Source organism: Paraphaeosphaeria sporulosa (assembly GCF_001642045.1).
Source record: "Paraphaeosphaeria sporulosa strain AP3s5-JAC2a unplaced genomic scaffold CC84scaffold_4, whole genome shotgun sequence".
Classification (NCBI taxonomy): Eukaryota; Fungi; Ascomycota; class Dothideomycetes; order Pleosporales; family Didymosphaeriaceae; genus Paraphaeosphaeria; species Paraphaeosphaeria sporulosa.
In genome coordinates, this window is record NW_017253363.1 from 890,194 (window position 1) to 909,605 (window position 19,412).

Below are 19,412 nucleotides of genomic sequence, written 5' to 3' on the forward strand. Positions count from 1 at the left end.
ATCTGCCACGGCTGGCTATGAAAGCGGATCGCGGCGACATCGTGATTCGGATGATGCCGCTGCTGTGTGCTGGGGCGTGGGTCGTGAAATGGACTTGTACACTCACAGATAAGGAACGGTCGGTCTGCCGCGGTACGGCCGCGGCGGCTTCCGAACGATGCATCTCTGACCATTTGTAGTGGCAACTTTCCAACTCCGAGACCAGGTACATTCGGGATTGTACTGATTTGATGCACTTCATGCCACTATGTGCTTTTACTCTGCCAACTTCACGTCATCCAGGTTCCTCCTGACGAACTGTGTAACCTTGTCTAGACCCTCCTTGACGCCCTCGGTATGATTGACATAGCCAATGCGGACATAGCCCTTGAAATCTTGCCCGAAACAGTCACTGCCAGGAACAAACATCACGCCTGTCTTCTCTAGAAGCTTTTCGCAAAAATCGACCGAGTCGACCGGCTTTCCGTCTCGATGAAATCGAACGAACGCGGTGGTACCTGCGACTGGCTTCACCCAGTCGCATGCGTCGTCGTTCTTCAACACGAACTTTTCCATGATTTCCACGTTCGTTTTGGCCAAGGCAATGTTGCGAGCGAGTAAGCTGTGGATTGTCGATGGGTCTAATGCAAAGGCGGCCACCTGCTCGTCCAACATACTGACAGATATCAAGGTGTAGTGTCGTGCCTCAGCAATCTCTTCGATGATGCTGCGGTCGCGCGATGCTATCCAGCCTATGCGGATACCTGCCAACGAGTATGCCTTTGACATGGAGCCTGTTGCAATGACACGCTCGTATCCCATGGAGACGATTGAGGGTGGGAACTCAGCGTCCATGGGTGTGATGCCATGAAATATGGGGCGGTAGACCTCGTCGCTGTGGATGATGATGTTGTGCTCTGACGCAATGTCGATGACTTGTTGGAGAAAGGACTTCCCCAAGACAGCACCAGTAGGGTTGTGTGGGTTGTTGATGATGATCATCTTCGTGTTGGGCTTGATGAGAGTTTTGAGATGGTCAATCGAGGGGCTCCATTTGTTCTCGGGGCTGGCTTTCCAAAGCGAGACCTCAGCACCGAGTTGCTTGGGAATCTCATATAGCGATTGGTCTGGCTGGAGTAAGCCTACGTTATCCTGAAGGAATCATCACCGAGTGGACGCACATGTGGGGTAGTGACATATCACATGGTCTCCCGGGCCGAGCAATGCGTATGCAATGAGATAGTTGGCTTGGATGGCTCCATTGGTGGTGAGGATGTTGTCACGCGGCAAGACTTTGCCAGAGCGGGCAGAGTACAGACGGGCAAGGTTGTCTCGTAATGCATCTGCGCCGCGGATTGCACCATACGTAAGGGCTGTGGATGTTGTGACGACGTCGCGATCCTTGTCCTCGGAAAGCTCGCGTAGCTGGTCGATGGAGATGGAGGCGCAACATGTTTCAGCGATGTTGTACTTGCAGCTGTGCTCGTACTTGTCCATCCACTGCGGCAGGTTAGCGTGCGTTTCTTGGGACGTGGGGTGTTGGGTGCAGCGTGCCGAGCACGGGGCATGGGCAATTGCATGCACATTCAACAACACTTACAGCCTCAACAGAGAAGCGTGCAATCTTGACCATTGTGAACGGTTCAGACTGGCAACTTGAGAAGAAGAGCAAGTCGGATGGCTGTGCGGTGTCTTGCAGTCAACCCGGCGAGCCGATACAGAGGCGGGCTATTTTGACATAGGGCGTTGCGGTCGCTAGCTCAGCGCGACGTGCATTTGGGCGCCCACGTGCAGTACTTGGATCGGCAATGCCTGGCATGCGTTGGAACAGCTGCTTATGCGAGCAGCAGGGCTCAGCAACTTGGGCAGCGGCTTGCCGGTGGTGCTGAGTGCGCGGCCTGTTCTCCGCCACACGCCCTGCTGCGTGGACGAGGCTCACGTCCCAAGGAGCGATGCATCTCGATCAGGCGAGACGTCTCCCTCGGCCCCGGCCCGCGCGAGGCAAGCGCGCCCTCTTGGCGACCATGACCACCAGCCTCGCCCCCGCAAGCCAGTGCTCACACGATGCGATAACAGACCAACTGCACGTCTCTCCGGCACACTCCCGTTGCCGCCATTCTTTTGGCTATTGCTTGGGGCTCCCGCATCCCTCCAGCTCCTTCCGCACACGTTGCGCTCCCCCGGGCGGCCCTTGCTTGTGTCGACGTCACCAAGGCAACAGCTAAGCTCTGCGACGGCTGCTGCATCTCCACCGCACCACGGGCGAGTGGCGCGCGATATGCGACGCCCATGGACCGCCGCGCTCCTGGTCTCGCTGTCGCTTGCGGGACCAGCAACAGCTACGGCGCGCAAGACCTTCGCCAACTATTCCGCCGCCGAAGTCCCTCTCGACCTGTTCTCGCTGTATGACGACCGGCCGGATGGCTGTCCGCCATGCTTCAACTGCAACCTCGACGACTTCCAGTGCCACCAGTTCGCCAAGTGCGTCAAAGGAAACGGAAAGTGCGACTGCACGCCTGGGTTCGGAGGAGAGGACTGTTCCACGCCGCTGTGTGGCGCGCTGCCGGACGGCAACAGGAACAGAGCTCCAAGAAGCGGAGACACGTGCGACTGCAACGAGGGCTGGGGAGGCATCAACTGCAATGTCTGCCAGACGAACCAGGCCTGCAATGCCATGATGCCTGAAGGCGAGGGTGGCATCTGTTTCAAGGAAGGGCAGCTGGTCAAGGAGAACTACCAGATGTGCGACATCACCAACAGGAAGATCCTCGACCAGCTCAAGGACAAGAAGCCTCAGGCTACCTTCTCTTGCAACGCAGAAACCGACGAGTGCAACTTCCAATGTAAGCATGAGCGTCCCGTGGCCACCGACACCTGGGCTAACAGAAGCAGTCTGGGTCGATCAGAAGGAATCTTTCTACTGTGCCCTCGATACCTGCAGCGCCAATTTCGAAGCCCTTTCCGACCGCAACATTTCAAGGTACAACTGCGAAAACATCAAATGCGCATGCGTTCCCGGCAGGATGCTGTGTGGTGAAGAAGGTTCCATCGACATCGGAGACTTTCTCAAGGAGTCGATAAAAGGCCCAGCCGAGTTCAAGTCCATTTCGACTGTTGAGCCCAGCAAGGAGAGTGGCAGCATCTTCTCGGAGCCTGCCATGAACGATCTCATCTCTAGCGTCTTCGGCGACGAGAGCATCTTTCTCAAGTGCAACGCTGGAGAATGTCTCTACGAGACTGAAGTCCCCGGCTACGAGCGACCAATCAAGACCATCAATACCCCGCTGATTGCCGGTGTCATTGCAGGATGCGCCTTGTTCATCGTGGCAGTCATCCTGGTCATCTGGTATCTTGCCCGCAGAGCCGAAAGGCGCAAATGGGGACCCATTCACTTGTCCGATGACGAAGAAGACGAGAACGCAAAACTCTTGGCCGACCACAAGCCCGCTTCCTTGACGTTTGAAAACGTATCGTACCAGTTGAAGGGCAAACAGATCCTCACTGGTATCACCGGTGCTGTGCACCCGGGAGAACTTCTGGCCATCATGGGAGCTTCAGGCGCCGGCAAAACAACCTTCCTCGACATCCTTGCCCGCAAGAACAAGATTGGCGCCACCGGAGGAAATTTCTACCTTAATGGCGAGCAGGTCCGCGATGACGAATTTCGCAGTGTTATTGGCTTTGTGGACCAAGAGGACACCTTGCTGCCTACTTTGACCGTGCATGAGACGATCCTGGACTCGGCACTACTGCGACTGCCTAAAGAGATGAGCCGTGCATCGAAAGAGCAGCTCGTAGACGATGTGGAGCGACAACTAGGCATCCACCACATTCGTCACCAGAAGATTGGCTCTGAGGAGAGCGGACGCGGCATCTCAGGAGGAGAGAAGCGCCGTGTCGGTATTGCCTGTGAACTTGTCACATCACCCAGCATTCTATTTCTAGATGAGCCAACCAGTGGCCTCGATGCCTTCAACGCCTTCAATGTCGTCGAGTGCCTGGTCAACCTCGTCAAATCCTACAACAGGACCGTCGTATTCACTATTCACCAGCCCCGCTCTAATATTGTCGCTCTGTTCGATCAGCTAATCCTACTCGCGAAAGGCAGGACTGTCTACTCTGGACCCTTCGAAAACTGCCAGGCCTACTTTGATAATATCGGGTACACTTGCCCGCCTGGATTCAACATTGCGGATTATCTGGTGGATCTTACTATGCACGCCAGTGCCGTTACTCAGCCTATCGATGATAACAACTCGCTCTTCTCAAGGCAGGGTCTCGACACGAGAGCAAGCAGTGCCATTGCGGTCAAGTCAATTCGAAGTGTTAACACGGACCGGGACACCGTAGGCAGCCCAAGCATCTCCAGCATTCGACCAAAGGGCAAGCGTAGAGCATCAATCAAGCAACAACAGGAGCGTGAGCTGTTCACAAGGAAGAAGAGTAGCGTGCATGACGGTACGATGTCCCCCAAATCTGATGACGGTGGCCCCTATCAGCCTCGCGAGGGTAGTAATGGTCAGTGGCTAAAACTTTCGCGTCAACAAGGTGCTCCGCCTCCCCAAATCCTGGAAGATCCGGATGAGTTACCACCTCCTGCCGATGGCGGGACTGGAACGAACCTGGATACGCTTGTGCACGCATACGCAACCTCAGACGTGGCCGCTGCACTTCGCGATGATATTTCCAGTGCCATTTCGTCGGCCAACCAAGCGAACGGCGTCAGCGACGATCACCAGCAGGCCAACGGCTTCGTGGCAGCTGGTAAAGTCAGAGGCTTCCGAAAAGTAGGACTGCTTGGTCAGTTCATCATCCTATCAAGGCGGACATGGCGCAACCTCTACCGGAACCCGATGCTCATGTTGACCCACTACGCCATCGCAATCGTTCTCGCGGTGTTCCTTGGTTTCCTATTCTTTGGTCTGACCGACGACATCAAGGGATTCCAGAACCGTCTGGGTCTCTTCTTCTTCGTCTTGGCCTTGTTCGGCTTCAGCACCCTTACAGTCCTCACGGTCTTTGCACCTGAGCGTCTACTCTTCACGCGTGAACGAGCGAAGGGCTACTATTCTCCACTTTCTTACTTTGCTTCCAAGGTCTTCTTCGACATTGTACCATTACGCTTGATTCCGCCCATCATCCTCGGTATCATTGTATACCCGATGACTGGACTTGTTCCCGCATGGCCTCAGTTCCTCAAGTTCGTTCTCTTCTTGGTGTTATTCAACCTAGCTGCTGCGGCTGTCTGCTTGTTCATCGGTATCGTCTTCCGCAACAACGGAGTAGCGAATCTGATCGGCGTGCTCGTCATGCTCTTCAGTCTGCTCTTCTCTGGTTTCTTCCTGAACAAGGACAGTATTCCCCCGGCGGCGAAATGGTTGCAAACAGTGAGTAGCCGTTCCGCCCTGTACGTATGAGACCAAAGCTAACAACCTTTATCAGCTATCGATATTTCACTACGCGTTTGAAGGTCTCATCGTCAACGAAGTCAAATACCTCTCGCTTGTCGATCACAAGTATGGGCTCGATATCGAAGTACCTGGCTCCGCCATTCTGAGCTCATTCGGCTTCAACGTTCTTGCGTTATGGAAGGATTGCATTGGCCTCGCCGTCTTTGGTGCCTCCTTTGTTGTGCTAGCATATCTCGCCATGCACTTACTGCTCGTGGAAAGGCGGTAAAGTGGTCCGCTTTGTACGAGCTTCGTATGGCGATTCAGTTGCCAGCTGTGTAAATAGAAGCCAAGGCTCCATGAGCTAAGGTTGTTGTTTTTGAGGCGTTTTGCATATTTCCTATTTCATTTGCCTCATAGTCACGGTTCGTATATGCGAACGCGCCTTGCATAGACAGCGCTTCTGAAGTGGCCGTGTGGCTGCTGGTTTCAATAACACTCCATCTTTGACGAAATCGGTATCATCTCGACTCATGTTGCGCAGTTTCGACCATCCGCGGGCGAGTAGATCATGTCATCTGTTGACACCGGGCCCTGCGCATTGTGAGAATTAGAGACACAAGCTTGCCCGCTTTGGCGATGCCTTCGGAAGTAGTTCCGTTTTAGCGGCCACCATCGTAGGTCGAACCTTGTTGTACGGGCTCTACCGGCTTGACTCGCGCAACGGGGAATGCTCCACAGCCCTTCTAGTCGGAGTGCAGATCTCCGTTCGCCTTCGATCCCGGCGCGTAGACGCCTTTGCCAGTTCCGCGGTGCCTACCTCCAGGTCCGTGGTGCCCGCGGCAAGTTTATGGAGCTCACTACCCGGCCCGCGATGCTGGTTAGCATCGCTCTTCCCTCGACTAGATGGTGTCGCCGCGGACCCACGACGTTTACATACTGTATTCTACAAACGGCAAGGGCTGCAGCCCCTCATACGAGAGGGGCTCGCGAGCAGGACTGGACTGTCTGCGCGAAGGATGCGAGCTAGCATGCCGAGCCCCGCGGTGAATTGGGAGTGAAACTGCCGAATGTCGTGCACATGCTGCGCATGGATACTTGGCTGGTGTCCTGGAAGCGGCTCATTCCACAGCCGACGGTGGTGCGGAGCCCAGACGAGAAGGCGGTCGTTTGCCGCCAGTAGCAAGTACGGCACGGCACGGTGAGGTAAGACATTCCAGGAAAAGACCTTCTCGCGAGGCACCCGCGGGGCTAGAAGGCACCTCGTGTTCGTGCTAGAGGTTCTAGAGGCTGGAGCTCCCGCATCTGAATCGCGTGGTCGCGCTACTCATACCTGTACGGCTCGGCTGCGCCCGGTTGACACACAGGACCCGTTCAGTTTGACTCGAGTCGCTAGCGGCAGGGCCTTGGTTTGATGGGGCTCCGAGGCGGGTCGGTCGGGTCGGTTGCCGAGATTTGGAGGGCGATTGGAGAGGAGAGGTTTAGCTAGGGGCGGTACCGTGATATTGTGTGCCGTGGTCGGCTTTCGATTGCATCGAGGGTGCAAGTGCCGAAGGATTGGATTGCAAGGTTGTGACTTGTAAGGCGCGCGAGAATGGATGGGATGGGAAGGGATGACGCTGTGGATGGAAAAGCGAGCAACTGGATCGCCTTCATGGTAGCTGCGCTGGGACTCACGACTCGGTCTAGTTGCGATGGTACCCGGTGGTGGGACGGCGGTTAATGACTATGGTACGTCGATGGGCGGACCGGAGCGGTCGGGTGCAAGCTTCAGGGTCTGCTCGACGGACTGCGTGAGTGGAGTAGTGTCATGGGACGTAGCGGAGGCGAGGTCCACTTTCAAGATCTTGTATTCAGAACGAAGAGATTCATGTTGCAATTATGCTGACCTGGATGGAGCGGTTGATGATCAACGTCAGCGCAAACGAATGCTGCTGTACGAAGTCACAATTCAAAGCAGAGTAATGATATCAACAAGTGTATTAGAAGTTATATGTACAGGATATCGAAGGCTGTATTCACAAGTCTATGACTAAATATGCGTGCATTTCCAATGACTAGGTTGTCATGTGTTTGGTCCTCCGTGACGAAGCGATCATAGGTAGGCGTAGCAGAACGGACCGTCCGTGGTGCTCATCAAGTCACGCATGGTGACGGGAGGGCCCGCAGCGTATCCAAGATCGATGACAGTGTCGAGCGTGGTGTTTGCGCTCGGAGGCATGTTCAAGAAGGTGCCAGTGCCAGAGATTCCCTTTGCACCCGTGCGCTCCTTCTTGTCGAGCAGCTGCCAGATCCACCACACGCGGTCAATCATGGCGTGGTGGGTGTAGAAGAGAGGATCTCCAGGGGAGGTGTTGACATCACGGCCTGGGTCACCACCCATAGCGTAGTGTCCACCACCATGGATACCAATGTTGCCGCTTCCGGGAACTCCTTGCATGGTCATCTGGAAGTCATAGACTTCCTGGGGCTTGAGTATAGTGTAGGCGATGGCGGTGGCGTTGGAGTACTTGCGGACCACAGCGTCGGTAAGATCACGCTTGAGGCAGCGGGGGTTATAGCTCAATCCATCGCCATTGACTTCGTAGCCGCCACCTGGGAGAGAGAGCCCGACTGGTCCGAGGTTGACGCTCATATTGACAAACGGTCCGGATTTCACGCACCCGCCGCCTGAGCCGGTGGGGAGGACTAGAGGGGGGAGGCCCTCGGCTCCTCCGAGTATGATATCACCAGTCTTCTCGACGTACTGGCCATCGCCGGACATGGAGTAAGCGGAGCCATCGAGGATAGCCGAATTCGCAAGACCAACAGCGCCAGACGATGCCCAGTTCCAGTATGGCTGGACACCGTTGTAGCCGCACTCGTTTCGAAGGGCCTGCTCGTAGGACCAGGTGAAGTAGCGGTGCCACGCTAGAAAGGTTCCAGAGTAGTGAATGTAGTTTGCCTGTTGGATGTGTGTGCCGACGAAGTCATCGAAACGTGACTTAGCTCCAGGGATGACGGAGGATGGGGTCCTGGCAGGTAGCTTTTGCAGACACAGGACCGCATCTGTGTATGCCTTCCGCTGCGGCTTGCTCAGGGTAGACCTATGCCATCCTTAGCTTCCGTTGACGGGATTTCATGCATTGTGATAGGAATGAGTGCATATGCAGATGCAGGTTGTGTTGCAAGTCTTCAAGCTTAATGATGAAACTCGGTTTACGTACCATTCACGTCGTATCGAGAGATTCCCAAGCGAGCATCCATCCCGCTTCTTGTTCGCTGCGAGTGTTTCATTGGTCGTCTGGCCAGCAAATTCTGCCAACTGTGCAAGCTGCTCAAGGGCCTGGGCCTCGTCTGGGGAGGCTTGGGTTGGCAAGTCGGCAGCAGAGCCATCTGTCTGTGGAGTGGGAATGGCATTTGACAGGGCCGCCACGAGGCACAAAGCCACGGAAGTGGTGAAACGCATCTTAGCTGGTGGAAATGTTCCGATCAACAAGTACGAAGAGGAGCTGTAGTCAAACGACGGGATAAAAGGGTAACGAGTGGCTGAACCCTTTTGGCACCTCGATAGATTAAATTTGGGAAGGAGGTGAAACTCAAAATCACGGATGCAGTCGCTTAGCCGGCTCTTAAAGGGTCCTCGAAGATGAAGATGAAGGCCTGCATACCTCCTCCTCGACTACTTGCTTTTCCGTAAACTATTGGACTGCTTGATCCCAAGAGTCCAAGTGCCGGGCGGGGGCCAGTCAGGCACCCTGTACGTGTCAGGTACGCGACCGTACTGACATTTCCAGGCGTGTTCCTCCGTGCATGGTGCATGCTGGAGACTTCGGTCGAGGTAAACCGATGGACAAGGACTCGAGGGCTAGAGCAAAGTGGATCAGTACAGGATGGCAGCGGTCGCCGGGAGATCCCTTTCCACCTCCCGCGAGCTATAGACAGAACCACTCTCGGCGAAGCTTCTTGGAATGGTTAATGGATTTTTGGCTCTGTGAACGTCTGCATTGATGGCTCATGCAACGCCCATGCATGCCAAGTCAATGGCCTTCTCCACCCACATGTAGCCGCGATGAAGTCCTGGCCATAAGGTTTTGCCGCGGCTAATTAGAGTAACAAATCTTGGTGTGTTCTCTACCCTTGTTGAACATGGAGAATATATGTATTGCCAGTCGCTCGAGCGCCCTCCTTCGTGGGGACTATTTCGTTTTATCGTGCAAGTCAACCGTGGAAGTGCGCATGGCGTTGTTGTCGTTGTGCCGCGGAGACTGCATTCGCCGCCCGCTTAGATGGCACTGGAAAAACCTGACTGGTCGTTACCCTCGTGTCGGGACGCTGTGCCACGCCTTTGCAGAAGGTGGCGTTTCAATTGATGAAGTCGAAGAACAAGTGGGCTCGCTTGCACGTGTTCGTCAGTACCATGCTCGCTAGTCTTTGGGTCTAAACAGTCCGGCGAATTTGCCGACTCCGCGTCAGATCATGCCAGCACTTGCAGTGGCGGTCCGTGGAACACGCCATCCGCGCGTTACAGAGGGCGAAACCAATCAGACTATATACACCAAGCACACCCTGCAAAGGCGCACATGGCCGGGTGAACAGGCCTTTTTGGGGCTTTTCCCAGAGACCCGAACCTTGCTTGCTGGACCATGTAAGCTTTGCATGACGAACAGCTGAATCGATTTACCCTTGACATTTCCCGAATTAGATGGAATCACATACAGACTGACCCTGCCAAGCACCAGACTTCTGGAACCTGCCTTACAGAGCAATAGTCGATATAAACGAGTGGTACGAGCGCACGTACGGGGCAAGCGTCCCCAATCGAAACTCGAACGAACAAAGTTTGCGCGATTCCATAAGTGTGGTCAAGACGCCGCATGAAGGCAAGGGTCACTCGTATTGAACCGATTAAACTTTTACACATGCCATTGGTATTCACCCGGGAGCATTCGTCGGCATTTCAGTGAACCGATCGACAGAGGCTTCATGTCGCATTGCAAGCGGTGAATGCAATTGTGCGCGGGGTAATAGAGCATGTTGCTGGGAAAATGCAAGTGGCCACTCGATTTGAGATGAAGAACGGTTCGCTCCATGTCTCCTTGCAGATTGTCGAGCTCGAAACAGGGATACCCGTCGCAGGTTGATGCCCCGTAATTACCTGTGTTAGTGTGACTTTCTTGGTATAGAAATACAGTCGCCTATACTTTGACCAATCGCCTCAAGACGTAGTCCACAGTCTACTTAGCGGCATCCTCGGTCGGCAACCGTCCAGGAGACAGGTAAAGTTCCTATGCATGTGCCAGCGATATTCTTGCTCCGGCATGGCAACCGCGTCTCGCGGGTGCTATTCTCCTTTGATGTTCGTCTCGTCTCCGTTTCTAGACAAGATGTGATCTGCGACTCAGGCACCCGCTTCCCCATGGTCCCACTATTATGTAGTGTAATGGAATCGCTTCCACGAACAGCGCTTTCATTTTCATCGTTCGTTTGGAGTACGCCATAGCGAACCTGTTCCCCCTGAGGATCTTACCACTACTTATACCAATACTGCCGTGATCTTCGCTCCCAAGCGAACGTGGTCAAGTCAAAATGGGGTCAGAGCAACCCAAGCAAGGTGCCTACCCCCAAGAGAACGATGGGCCGCGAGTGCTGGGAGTTGTGCTTGGCATCACAGTTTTCGCCGTCATCACTATGGCGGCGCGACTCTGGGTCAGAATGAAGATGATACGCAATGTTGGGTGGGATGTGAGATATCCCAAAGGTCCGCCATCAGAATTAAACACTGACAATCCTAGGACTACTGCATGTCTTTTGCAACATTACTTGTGAGTTGGATTGGAACTACTTCTTCGTACTATGCTGACGACCACAGGTCATAATAGGAGCTGGAATCGTCGTCCCAGAAGTGCATTATGGATGTGGTAGACACATCGACCAAATATCGCCTGAGGACTTCAAAATCGGATTCAAGTTGAACTTCATCTCACAGCCGATATATCTGATTGCCATCTGCATTGTAAAGCTATCGGTTGGATTCTTCTTGTTGCGCATAGCTACCATCCCGTTCTATCGACACACAATCCAGGGCATCATGGCTTTCATGGCGTTCTATACCACTGGATGCTTTTTCGTAAGCACACAAATTCTACCACTTAAAGTTCTCAGCAAGTCTAACCCACATCAGACCATCATGTTCCAGTGTACGAATCTCGCTGTCCAGTGGGATCAATCGGTGAAGGGCACTTGCTGGTCGAAACAAACCATCCAAGCACTTGGTTACACCAACACCGCCTGCAACATCATCACCGATCTCCTCTTCGCTATCGTCATTCCCGTAAGCGCTACCGCCCTCCAGCTCGAAAATCTACTAACACATACAATCACAGATTCCCATGCTCTGGCAGGTCCAGCTAAACCGTCGGCAAAAATCGTCCATAGTCTGCATTCTCGGTCTCGGCATCTTCGCCACGGCCGCCGCCCTCGTCAAGATCTCATTCCTCCCAAACTACGGCAGTACAGGCGACTGGCTCTGGGACTCGCGCAACATCACCATCTGGACGATCCTCGAGACCTGCGTCGGCATTATCGCTGGCAACCTCCCCTGCCTCAAGCCGCTCTTCCGCACAGTGCTTGGCTCTACGTATGGTCGCGGATCGAGGGGCAGGACGGGCGGCACAGGGAACACACCGCGCTATCTCGGGTACGGCGGTGGGACAAACGCGGCTTCTGCGAAGGCGAAGGGCTTCTCGAGCTTAAACTCAAGCAAGGCCGACAGGCAACCACATGACCCGTATGAAATGAAGACTATGGGAGGTGATGAGCGTGGAAGCGGGGCGATCAGCCCGGTAAGCGTCAGGGGGGACGGCGGAAGCGACAAAAGCAGCGAGGGAAGTGTGGAGTTGCTAGATACGCAGAACGCGGTTCTGAGGCTGGGTGGAATAATGAAGACCACTGAGGTCACACAGTCGCGGGAGGCGACGGGCGGTGTGCCGCCGTCGTCGAGGGCAGGAGAACTGGAGCTAAGACCAGAGAGAGGCATTAGGGACATGGTTTAAGTTATTTGCTGGGGGATCTTGTGCGTTTCCACATGTTCGATACCAATAGGGCTTTAGGCGTTATTAGGCAGCGCGCATAGCGCCGCGGGTGTTAGTCAAGACCAAGAGTTGGTGCTCGTATATGCGATCAATTGCTGTAAGCAAGCCGATGGCTATCCAAACTCCTTTTGATGCCTTCACATCTTGCGCCTACATCTTTAGGCGGACTCAGTACCTCTTAGGCCCCCTCGCGGGCGGCCCACCTTTCCATTTGGGCACGTTACCCATGTTTGGCTTGAACTGTTTCTGCGGCCTCTCTGGCTGAGCCAACATCGCGAGTCGCGCAGGGTGAATGCCGGCGTTCTCTGGCTCCTCAGCTGCACCTTCACCACCGGCCTCGCCGTCTTTGCCGTCCTTGCCCTTCTGCGATTCCTTCTTCGCCTTGCGCTCTGCCTGCTTGCCCTCTATTTCGGCGCGCTTCTCATGGTTGCGCTGACGCTCGTTCGCCAACTTCTCGTTCTTGGCGTTGATCTTCGCCATGCGGGCTTCAGTGTTGCCGCCTCCGCCGGCACTGTTCGCTTGTCAGCATCTGTAGTATAAACTCATAAGTAATATGAGAGCAAGGCAGGCACGTACCTTAGCTCGACGTTGATCTTGCGACCCTCCTTCTTCTTGGGGTCATCAATAACGGAGTGATGGAACTTTAGCAGCGCGGTCTGCATGTGGTCGAAGCGCTCAAACTGAATGAAGGCGCAGCCCATAGATTTTCCGGTATCCTTGTAAGTGCGAAGACGGACTTCGAAAGGCTTGAGCTTTGCGAAGTGCTCTTCGATCTGCTCTTTTGTGGTGCTAAAGGGGAGGTTGCCTGTAGAGGTAAGAAAGTGGACCAAGGACAGGACAAGGGATGCCTTACCAACAAAGACGATGAAGGGACCTTTTTGGCTGGCGTCATCCGCTGCGCCATTCGCCTCGCCCTCTGCTTGCTCGTCGTGGTCGTCGGTGTCGTTCGCTGCAGGCGTTGACTCTACCTCTTCAGAGGCATCCTCAGGGTCATTCTTGGACTTCTTCTCTTTCTTCGATTTCTTGTCCTTCTTGGATTTTTTGCCGGGAGTCTCCTCGGCCGCGCCATCTACATCCATGGGCTCAGCAACCTCGTCCACTCCTTTGCTCTTCTTCGCCTTCTTTTCTTTCTTGCCCTTCTTCGATTTCTTGTCCTTCTTTTCAGACGAGGAGTCGACCGCGGCAGCGCTCTCAACGGGATCGGCGTCTGCCTTGCTGTCCTTGGACTTCCTGTCCTTCTTGGACTTGGACTTCTCCGCCGGTGCCTCCACACTCGCGCTCTCGGCCTCATCCTCAACGGCGTCCTTTGACTTCTTTGAACTTTTCTCCTTCTTTTCCTTCTTCTTCTCCTTCTTGCGCTCGTCCCCAGAAATGGTGCCGTTCATGGCTCCGGCAAATGCGTCGGGCATAGGCGTGTCGTCGAAGGCTATGAAGCCGTCGGCAGCAGGCGCCGCATCCTCGCTGGAGCCGCCCTTCTTCGCCTGCTTTGATTTCTTTTCCTTCTTCTCCTTGCTTGCGTCTCCAACTGACGGGTCCTCGGCGGCAGCATCAGTAGACTTCTTGGATTTCTTGGACTTTTTGGCCACGTCGACAGCTCCGTCCTCCTGTCTCTTGCGCTTCTTCTTCTCGTCTTTGAGCTCTGACTTGGACATGGTGGGCGGGGTGGCTCGAATGCTGGCTATGTGGTTGCGCGAGAAGCCGTGCGGAACGCGAACTCGAAATTCTCGAAATGTCACTTTTTCTGCCGGGCGGTGTGCACGCGATGCGCTTGGCGGTGAACGCGAAGCTCGAACTCATGCTGCCGGCCGCCAGCGCGAACCGCCGTCCCATCCCACAAGCCCACGATGCGGCCCCAGACAAGTCGCATACGTCTGGCCGGGCGCACACTGCGCAATGCGCCGAATGCACACAGCGTAGAGTCGCAATGCCCGCGCCAGTTCTCGCACAGGCCTCCCCGCCTCCTGCTCGTCTCCCACCGCAGCTTGCCGCGCCCGCAACTGCCCTTCCTCTACCCCTCCGGCGCATCCCTCTCCAACGCCCAGTTGTCCCGCCTCTTCTCCATCAGCGCAAATCAGAAGAAGTTCATCAAAGAAACGGCACGCGAAACGGTCAAATGGACCTTGCTCATATTCTTCGCAACATCGTGCTTCAGCATTGCAAGTCTGGGCATCTTGAGCGAACGCCAGGAGCGCGCGTTCCCCTCGCCGCATGAATGGAGCTTGATCACGAGGTTCCGATTCAGGAGGGGGAAATGGTGGCAGGTGCCGGAGAACAACGAAGACGAAGGGTTCCCCAACTGGGCACGGGTGTACGACGAATTGGAGCATGCGTTGAAGCGGCTGGAGAACACAGACAAGGATGGCGCGGGACTTCGGGAGCAGGAAGAAGGCGGGATACTCGTGCCGGGCGTCGGAAAGGCCGGCTACGACCTCACGGCAAAGAGCGAGGAATGGCGGCAGGGCTACTACGAGGTCCTCATGGGCATGGCTACCGCCGCAGAAAGACTCGAGGGCTGGGTCACAACCAAATCGCGCCGCTACGTCTGGGCACCTGAATTCGTGCCCTCACCCACAAACCCACGACCCAAGGCCACGCTCCCCTCCCAGCTCCCCATCCCCGACGAGGAAGACCGCATACCTGCCTCCGATGTCCCAGAGACCTTCTACCTCAAGATCATCACCTCGAACGGCTTCACCACCTACCAGCGCATGGCCGCAGCCCTCGGATACGCAGACTGGCTGGCCTTCAAGAAGCTCCCCGACTCTGCCGAAGAGATGTACAAATGGGCCCTCGACATCGCGCTGTCCGGCCTCCCCATACCCGACCACTCCGCCGTCATTGACCCCAAAAGCCATGTCCTCTCCTCCACAGCCCCCAAAGAACTGATAACACCCAACGTCGTCTTCGCCGCCACCAGTCTCGCCACCTTCCACGCTTCCCAGGGACACACCACAACCGCCCTCCCCATGCTCGTCTCGCTCTTGCGTGCCCGCTTAGCCGCTGACGCCGCACCTTCGAAACCCCTCGCTAAGCCCCAAGACTCCAGCTTCATTGGCACAGTCCTCAGTCTGCTGCACGAGCCTGAATACCCGGCTCTGCCGCCCACCGGGGACGAAGCACTCCTGCGCCGCGCCGAAGACCGCTGCGAGGAAGCAGTCCTGAAATCCTACATTGGAGAGATTCTCTTCGCCGTCGCCGACTCCACGGCCGGGCGGACGCAAGGCCTCTCCTGGGTGCGCGACGCCGTGTCGACGGCCAAAACAGCCCAGCTAGATGTCCCCAGCATACAGAGCAACCCCACGCTGCGCAAGAAGTGCGAGCAGTGCGAGGAAGTCGGGCTGGAGGCGTGGGGCAAGATGATGACTTATCTCGCAGCTGAGGCACGTGAAAGGCAGGACTCGCTGGAGTCCAGTGTCGTGAAGAAGCTGTGGTGGAAGCTATGGCCGGGAGCGACACGAAAGTTGCGCGAGGAAGTCGAGGATAGAGAAGGAGAGGAAGAGGGCGTGGTCATGCGGCTAAACAAGCTACGGGCCAAGATGCTAAAGGAGGAGTACGAGGACATGGACAGGAAGTATGCAAGGACTTTCGTCTTCTAGACCTGCATGTTGGCTGTATCATCTAAATGTAATATACTGGACTGTGACGCCGCCACAGCGACCGAGATTTGAACCTAGAGAAGACGGGTCAATGTATGAGTACGTGTGGAGACGGACACTTGCCAGAACCACAACTCGAAAAAGCTATTTCAGCTTACAACCATTCATGATGTACAGCTTCTTTGTGACGCATGTACACGACTTGGGCACACTGACCGAGACTGACATGGCGGCTCTGTAGATGGCTTGACCAGCTTGTATGGAAGCTCATAGGTAAGCTTCAGCGCATCACATAGCAGCATTTGAATAATCACACGTTTAAGCGTAGATAGAATGACATGATCAGATCGTATTCACATTGACGATTACCTCTTGATAATCATCTCTAGAGATGAGCTGGTGGCAGTATCCACGCCACATGCACAGGTAAGCCACCATCAAAGATGCAGATTACCCAGAGTCCACAGCAGATTCCGAACTAATATCACGGCCATCACAACTGCAGTTTTTCTACCTTACGACCTTAGCGATCATAGGAAGGGAATATGCGGGAAGGGACACTCTAAAGCGAACCCTTACCACGCATCAACCTTGCTGTTTTGTCCATCAGCCTTGAACTCATCGTCGCCTCCACCAAAATCGCCAACGTCGCCACCGCCAAAGCCAGCATTCAGGTCGAACGCAGCGTCAGCACCGGCATCACCGCCGAAGTCGCCTGCCTCGGACTCTTCATCGGTGCCATCGTTCCACTCGATGTTGTTGGGGTCCTCAGGCTTATGCATATCTAAGAAGTCAGGCACCTCCTGCTTTGCCTCAAGTAAAAGCTTAACAAGCTTCGGAGCCAGGTCTTCGTTGCGGTCGTTGTAGAATGAAGTCGCCTTGCCTTCGTTGCCGATGCGCGCCGTGCGGCCGATGCGGTGAACATACTCAGTAATGCCGTCGTGCACCATAGAAGGCAGGTCGTAGTTGATGACATGCTTCACGTTAGCAACATCCAGGCCACCTAGGCGCACATAAAGTCAGTGTGAGTCAATACAGGTTAACCGAGTTTTACTTACGAGCAGAGACACCAGTAGCGACCATGAGCGGGCATTTACCAGTGCGGAAGGAGCGCCTGGTGGTTGTTGGCAATGAGTAATGATTAGACGACCAGTCAACTTACAAAGCGTCTTCTCGCTCTCGCTGGGTGCGATCGGAATGGATGGACGTTGATGGCAGACCCTTGTTGTAGAGGAAGTCATCAACCATGTCGCACTTTGCCTTCGAATTGACGAAGATTAGAGTGCGTTGAGGGCCATCTGAGAAGATCAGGTCGAAGAGCGCCTGATTCTTCTGGCTGTCCTCCACCTACAACGCTCTTGTCAGATACATGCGCGCCATGAACAGTATCGGGGTGTACTTACAAAGACAATTGACTGCTTGATGTTGCTGTGCGTGCTGCCGATACGGCCGACCTTGATGCGGACGTACTCCTCCTCCATGTACTCCCGGCATAGCTTGCGAGCCTCTTTCGAGAAGGTGGCCGAGAACATAAGGTAGGTGTGGTCAGCGTCGACGTTGGTGTCGGAGCCAGCACCGAAAAGGCTGTCGATGGTCTCCTCCCAGCCACTGGACAGTAGCTCGTCGGCTTCGTCGATGACAGTGAACCTAAAATTGTTATTATTGAACAAGATAATTTGTCCGGTCATAGCCGACTCACTTGAGGCGAGCCAGAGACAGTAGGTTAGGATTCTTCATGAAATCCATGAGGCGACCGGGAGTAGCGACAAGGATATCGCAACCCTTCTCAAGCTGCTCACGTTGGTTCTTCGTAGGAGCCCCACCGTATGCGACACAAGGGCGCAGCATCGTACGGTAGCACAGGCGCCGCGCCTCGTCGAAGATCTGGCAGGCCAGCTCACGGGTCGGACATACGACGAGGACAAGCGGCTCTGCGCGAACGCGGGGGCCTCCTTCAACTGCACGCGGTGCTGCCAGCATACGAGCCTTGCCCATAAGCTTTGAGAGGATGGGCAGGAGGAATGCTGCAGTCTTTCCTGAACCTGACTGTGTGAGCGTGAATAAAAGGAGGAAACAAAGCTTGTTACTGACCAGTCTGAGCGATGCCAATAACATCATGGCCAGTCAGGACGGCGGGGATGCAGTAGGCCTGGATAGGGGTTGGAAAGTCGTATTTGCAACGCTTCACATTCTCTAGGACGGCAGGGTGCAGGCCCGCATCGTCGAACTATGATGAAGGTAAGCAGGGAGCGAGGAAGCTGGTACAGTACACTTACATCGCGGAAAGGATGGATCTTGTCCATCCCTTGAACCAGGACCTCGAAAGCCTGGTAAGCCGCCATACCAGCGTCCCCACCACGGCGCTGGATGTCTGGATCCTCGTAGAGCTGCTTCTCGAGCTGCTCATCGCGAGGGCCAATTTCTCCATATTCGTCGACCCACTCGTAGACCACGGCGTCCGACAGCCACTTCACCTCGCGCTCGTCGGCTGCGCCCGCCTCGCTTGGGGCAGCCTCATACTCGAAAGGAATAGGCTTCTGCCAGCCGGCCTCAGTGGCGCGTTGCAGATCCGCGGCCTTTTGATCGGCCTTGGACGCTGCGGCGGCGGCGTCGTCGACGACCGCGACGCCGTTGGTCTACGTACGGCTGTTAGCACGGCTCGAACGGGAGAGAGCGACTCCAAAACTTACACCAACGTCGGACATAATGATGTTTTGTTGTGAGGTGGGCTTAGTGAGAGTGTAGGCGTTTGCAATAGAGCAGATAGCTGGCCTTGAAAAGTGCGCAAGGTGGTGTGTGTGGGTGAGCAAGAGACAGAGATTGACGTCGTGGAAGGCGTGGTTGTTTCTATAGAAAGGGCGACTCGCTTAGCGTGATTGCTCCGCACGGCTGTGTCGTGATTTCCTGTTGCGAAGACGGAGAAGGAAGGAGCGGGTCACTAGAGATTTCTTTGGCTCTTTGCCGGCGAGTGAGAGAGGACGTGCGGCAGTGAAGGCGGCGTGCGTTGATGCAGCAGAGCTACCATGGCGACAAGCAAGCATCTAGCTGATACAAAGAGCCGGGCTGACCAAAGCCCAAGAGGCAGAAGGCGTAGGGTCGCGATGCAGACACGCATCGCTGGACAAGCTGTGCGAGAGACTGGACAGAGAGCGGCAGCGGAGGGCGGATGCAGGAGGACACGGCAGAGAACGATCAGCAGTAGGACGAGTAAATCAGATCCTGCGAGCGATCGTGATGGGATACTGTGAGAGATAGAACAAGGTAGAAGCATTGGTCTGGTGGACGTATTTGCTAAGCACCATCGGTGTGGATACGCCTGGCTTTGGCAGCTTGTAGGCTGCGAACACGTGCCCATAAGCTAGGAGAACAATACT

General features: G+C 55.1%; 8 protein-coding genes across 8 annotated transcripts; 3 read left to right on the forward strand and 5 right to left on the reverse strand.

The window, feature by feature from the left end:
- Positions 1-74: 74 nt before the first annotated feature.
- CC84DRAFT_629874 (PLP-dependent transferase) lies at positions 75-1,998 on the reverse strand. Its single transcript, XM_018186939.1, has 3 exons — positions 1,580-1,998; positions 1,161-1,479; positions 75-1,106 (listed from the first exon to the last, which is right to left on the reverse strand). The coding sequence occupies exons 1-3, from the start codon at positions 1,610-1,612 to the stop codon at positions 256-258; spliced, it is 1,203 nt and encodes a 400-aa protein (XP_018037243.1). The 5' UTR covers positions 1,613-1,998; the 3' UTR covers positions 75-255.
- Positions 1,883-5,881, forward strand: CC84DRAFT_1143025 (uncharacterized protein). The gene is made up of 3 exons (XM_018176390.1): positions 1,883-2,822; positions 2,872-5,366; positions 5,422-5,881. Exons 1-3 carry the CDS (start codon positions 2,258-2,260, stop codon positions 5,656-5,658), a joined length of 3,297 nt encoding a protein of 1,098 aa, XP_018037244.1. The 5' UTR covers positions 1,883-2,257; the 3' UTR covers positions 5,659-5,881.
- Positions 5,882-7,434: 1,553 nt separating this feature from the next.
- Positions 7,435-8,992, reverse strand: CC84DRAFT_629931 (Di-copper centre-containing protein). The gene is made up of 2 exons (XM_018186940.1): positions 8,576-8,992; positions 7,435-8,455 (listed from the first exon to the last, which is right to left on the reverse strand). Exons 1-2 carry the CDS (start codon positions 8,815-8,817, stop codon positions 7,465-7,467), a joined length of 1,233 nt encoding a protein of 410 aa, XP_018037245.1. The 5' UTR covers positions 8,818-8,992; the 3' UTR covers positions 7,435-7,464.
- A 1,697-nt stretch (positions 8,993-10,689) lies between these two features.
- CC84DRAFT_630037 (uncharacterized protein) lies at positions 10,690-12,507 on the forward strand. The gene is made up of 5 exons (XM_018186941.1): positions 10,690-11,093; positions 11,144-11,173; positions 11,221-11,478; positions 11,533-11,682; positions 11,735-12,507. Exons 1-5 carry the CDS (start codon positions 10,938-10,940, stop codon positions 12,401-12,403), a joined length of 1,263 nt encoding a protein of 420 aa, XP_018037246.1. The 5' UTR covers positions 10,690-10,937; the 3' UTR covers positions 12,404-12,507.
- Positions 12,508-12,519: 12 nt separating this feature from the next.
- CC84DRAFT_1195278 (RNA-binding domain-containing protein) lies at positions 12,520-14,132 on the reverse strand. The gene is made up of 3 exons (XM_018181396.1): positions 13,296-14,132; positions 13,019-13,247; positions 12,520-12,953 (listed from the first exon to the last, which is right to left on the reverse strand). The coding sequence occupies exons 1-3, from the start codon at positions 14,092-14,094 to the stop codon at positions 12,611-12,613; spliced, it is 1,371 nt and encodes a 456-aa protein (XP_018037247.1). The 5' UTR covers positions 14,095-14,132; the 3' UTR covers positions 12,520-12,610.
- Positions 14,133-14,253: 121 nt separating this feature from the next.
- CC84DRAFT_1163181 (uncharacterized protein) lies at positions 14,254-16,292 on the forward strand. Its single transcript, XM_018178199.1, has one exon. It carries the CDS (start codon positions 14,287-14,289, stop codon positions 16,036-16,038), a length of 1,752 nt encoding a protein of 583 aa, XP_018037248.1. The 5' UTR covers positions 14,254-14,286; the 3' UTR covers positions 16,039-16,292.
- A 230-nt stretch (positions 16,293-16,522) lies between these two features.
- On the reverse strand, positions 16,523-18,743 carry CC84DRAFT_1204550 (P-loop containing nucleoside triphosphate hydrolase protein; the record flags this gene model as incomplete). The annotated part of the gene is made up of 8 exons (XM_018181912.1): positions 16,523-17,041; positions 17,097-17,152; positions 17,201-17,385; positions 17,442-17,685; positions 17,738-18,074; positions 18,130-18,265; positions 18,315-18,674; positions 18,729-18,743. 8 exons carry the CDS (start codon positions 18,741-18,743, stop codon positions 16,614-16,616), a joined length of 1,761 nt encoding a protein of 586 aa, XP_018037249.1. The 3' UTR covers positions 16,523-16,613.
- Positions 18,744-18,904: 161 nt separating this feature from the next.
- On the reverse strand, positions 18,905-19,156 carry CC84DRAFT_1163182 (uncharacterized protein; the record flags this gene model as incomplete). Its single annotated transcript, XM_018178200.1, has 1 exon — positions 18,905-19,156. The coding sequence occupies one exon, from the start codon at positions 19,151-19,153 to the stop codon at positions 18,977-18,979; it is 177 nt and encodes a 58-aa protein (XP_018037250.1). The 3' UTR covers positions 18,905-18,976.
- Between the last annotated feature and the right edge of the window lie 256 nt (positions 19,157-19,412).